The sequence below is a fragment of the Chamaea fasciata genome, unplaced genomic scaffold (assembly GCF_029207755.1).
Source record: "Chamaea fasciata isolate MVZ Bird 193981 ecotype frontalis unplaced genomic scaffold, bChaFas1.0.hap1 SCAF_2, whole genome shotgun sequence".
In the NCBI taxonomy this organism is placed as follows: domain Eukaryota; kingdom Metazoa; phylum Chordata; class Aves; order Passeriformes; family Sylviidae; genus Chamaea; species Chamaea fasciata.
Genome location: NW_027094087.1, coordinates 42,138,432 through 42,141,994, shown reverse-complemented (window position 1 = coordinate 42,141,994; position 3,563 = coordinate 42,138,432). Strand labels below are relative to the sequence as shown.

Genomic DNA, 3,563 nt, shown 5'->3' with positions numbered 1-3,563 from the left:
TGGATGGATGGATGAATGGATGGATGTCTAATAGTGATCCCTGCACATCCTAAGCATTGTAATGGAAATAGAGTTTCCAGTATAATAGTTAGAGGAAGAATTCCCCTTCCTCTTCTTCAGAAAACCAGAGTTTCTGCCAGGGCAGATGATCCCTCTTCTACTTGCTTGTTCAGCCCTTATAGTCCCACCTCCTGCCTTACCAACAGGTGTGGGAGTCCCCTGTGCTCCCCCACAGAAATTTTGTAGGTTATAAATTTGTTGCAAAGCCTAATCACCATAAACACAAAGACCCTTCTTATGAACTGCTGTAGCCATGGGATCTGGCTACCCTTGGCAAAGTAAGACAGAAAAAAATTGTACACTGCTCTTTGTGCAAGGACAGATTCAAAGTTTAATGCTGTGCAGCTTTGTAGATGCTGGCATGGGATGGGGAGTCAAGCTTACTCACAGCAGAAGACTCTCATGTCATTGAGAGCTGTGTCATCCCACTTACCCTGGGGTTTCTCCACCTTTGTTTGGAGCCCACAGATGGCCCCAGAGATGCAGTTCTTGCTCCATGGGCTGAAGTGACCCCCTGAAAGTCCCCAGCCCTCCAGTGGTGACCCGTTGGAGCAGGAGAACCTGACGTTGTTGACTGCTGTGTTGTCCCGCAGGTACTGCCACCTTTCCACGCGCAGAGAGAACGAAACCAGCCTGTTGCTGGAGCACAGCTGGGCCTCAGTCCAGTTTCCCCACCTGCCAGAGGGAAAAACAACTTACCAAGGCTTGTCCAGCCTCTGCTGTGCTGCAAACAACACTGCAACCTGCCCGGGGTCCTGGCAGTCCTGGGGCAAGGGACGTGCACGGGGGTGGAGGGTTTCTAGGAGCACCTGCTTCACTCTCCTTCCCCATCATCCCCTGGATGCCCAGCCACCATCAGCTCCAGTCTGCCCTGTTCCTGAAGAACCCCTTGGCAATTTCAGCTGCTTGCTATGTCCCTGTTACTTAATGTACTTTACAAAGTAAGAATTTGAGGAAAAGGAGAAAGTATAGCTTTAAGATCCATAATTTCTGATCTTCCCCTCATTTTCCAAAGCATTGTTCCTTTCCCTGGGACCAGACCTTTGTCCTGAAACCTTCACACTTTGTGGCCAAGGGGAACTCACCCACCTCAAGGGGGATGTCGAGCCACCTTCACAGGGGGTGTGGCTGCCTATGGAGAAGCCATTGCACTGGTTTCCCTTCAAGCTCCCTAGGAGCTGCTGCCCTGCAGGAGGATGAGGAAGGAAAGGCTGCTCACCCCCCCACAGAGGACTCGATGACTGCGCCATCCGTGCAGAGCAGGCGGACCCTGTTCAGAGCCGTGTCATCACCAAACAGCCAAAATCCCTGGAAAGGCTGGACCTTAGAAGAGGCAAAGACAAAGGGAGAGGTCACCCTTTTAAAAGAGGTGATGAGGTGAGCCATAGGGATGAGGAGGCCTTGGGGACAGAGCAAGAACGTTAGTGCAGCTGAGCAGAGCTGTGGGGCAGCTCCATGACATTTCTCAGGAAGCCCATTTTGCTGTTGCCCACCTCTGTTTTTCTCCAAGTGGTGGAGCAGGTTCTCTGGAAACAGGAATGCTTGGTGGCTGCTGTCCCAGGCCATGCTCACCCTGTCACCATGTGCTGTGATACCCAGAGCTAGGGTGCTAGCAGGTGAGACTTGCCCCTGGGAACAGGCTCTGCTGTACCAACCCCAGGAATTTTCTTACCCAAGAGACACCTCTGCTAAGGAATCACTTTCTGGCAGGAGCCTGGAGAGATACTCTGTGCTAGAAATTTCTTGCTGAGAAGCCTGCATGATGCAGACAAAATACAAACTGCTGTGATGGGACGAAGTGCTGAGGCCAGCCCTGCCAGGATCAGAACAAAACAACGTTGTCTCACAGCAGATTTTGTTCCCCACCCTGAAGAGGAAGTCAAAGCTTACCTTCAATTCAAATCCCTTTGCGTAGCCGCTGGGGCACAATTGCTTGTGCCCCCAGGAGCCCCAGGGCCCTCCGTTTGGCACCATCAGGATGGACTCATACCACCGTGCCTCTGTGCCCCCCCCGAGGCAGCAGCAGCCCAGCAGGCAGAGGATGGCCGGGATCAGTAGCTGCATGGCAAGAACATGCTCGATGCCTCACTGCATAGAGATGTTGGCACAGGGGAATTTATTGGCCGGTAGGGTAGGTGGCAGTCCTTGGGGAGTGTCAACAAAGCTCCCGGGGAGTGCTCACTGTTGCTATGTACTGCTCTGCTGACTGCCTGCCCGCACTGGGGAGGCTCCTGGTGTGCACTGGCTGGGGGCTTGCAGGGCTCTGGAAAGCTGAGGATGAAAAGGAAGGAAAAGGGGGCAGGGCTGGGAATATTCCTCAAGGAGATGGTTGTTTGGAGTAGGGTCCTGGCAATGCTGCAAGGAGAGTGTTGAAAAGAGAGAGAGGTGTGAGGAGAAGTGATGAACTGGAAGGGGAAGAAACATCTCAGGGGCTGAGGCAAAACTTGAGATGGAGCAGTCCCAGGGTCCTTCACCCTGTGGAAGCTCTCACTTGTTTCTTCCTTGCTTTCCGTTTTTCCTCCCCATCTCACTAAGCCTGAGGAAAGTGCCTGCACTGGAAGCCATTGCATTTTCCTCTGGGACATGCATCAAGTGTAGGTGACAAAGTAAAGTGTCTCACCTTGCAAAATGAATGCTCCAGCTGCCACCCACCTGGTGTGGCCCTTGCTGAACTCGCTACAGTTTACTGGTATCTTGTACTGCGGACAGGGGAGTGGGAGCAAAACTTCCTGTGGCTGCATCATCCCATGGAGCTGTGAGGCTCCCAGCTGCCCAGGTGTGTCTTCAGGAGGTGTGAGCATCCAGGGAGGGTTGGAGTGTCCAGCAGATGCAGACCCGACTTCTGCTGCGGTGCCTTTCTCAGAAGTGACTCCCTGTTCAATTCCTTGTGCCCCCAATGTGTCTAGCCAGAGAAGAAACCTCTGCTGACAGCAATATTCAAGGGTATCCTGTGAGTAATTTCAGAGTAGGGTGAGCTGCTTCCACCCCATTGAAGAGTCAGTGATGATGTCACTAGGGAGAGTTGTTCTGTGTGGTCTATACTAGAGTATATCAGCATATATTAGCAGTATAATATGTATGTGTATGTATCTCTATCTATGAGTATATAGCAACACCATAAGCACAGCCAAAATAGGGAGAAAAAGTTATTCCAGGCTTCAATTACTGAAGAAAGGAATGGCCTGCTTCTGTAAGAACCACTCAGTGCAGGTGAAGGGGGAAATTCGAGGGTTGCTTTCAGCTGAAACCCTCTAATGTTACCCCTCGGGTAGGATTGTAAAGGCCCTCAGGTACTCACAGCACCAAAGAGGAGCCAATGAAGACAAAGATGTCTCACTGTGTTACTGGATCTCATGGGCAGCAGGAACATGTCAGAAAGAAAACAACACAAATGAAGGGCTGTGTGAGCAGGGTCCTGCTCAGGAGGATGGATGGCTCATCGATATTTTGCCATTCCTGGTGGAATAGAATTTTCTAAGTTTAAGGTGTTGACTGGATTTCTT

At 51.4% G+C, this 3,563-nt stretch overlaps 1 protein-coding gene across 1 annotated transcript; it reads right to left on the bottom strand.

Annotated features, from left to right (window-relative positions):
- Positions 1 to 440: 440 nt before the first annotated feature.
- LOC136285915 (vitelline membrane outer layer protein 1-like) lies at positions 441 to 2,124 on the bottom strand. Its single transcript, XM_066177426.1, has 3 exons — positions 1,951 to 2,124; positions 1,280 to 1,383; positions 441 to 735 (listed from the first exon to the last, which is right to left on the bottom strand). The coding sequence occupies exons 1-3, from the start codon at positions 2,122 to 2,124 to the stop codon at positions 441 to 443; spliced, it is 573 nt and encodes a 190-aa protein (XP_066033523.1).
- Between the last annotated feature and the right edge of the window lie 1,439 nt (positions 2,125 to 3,563).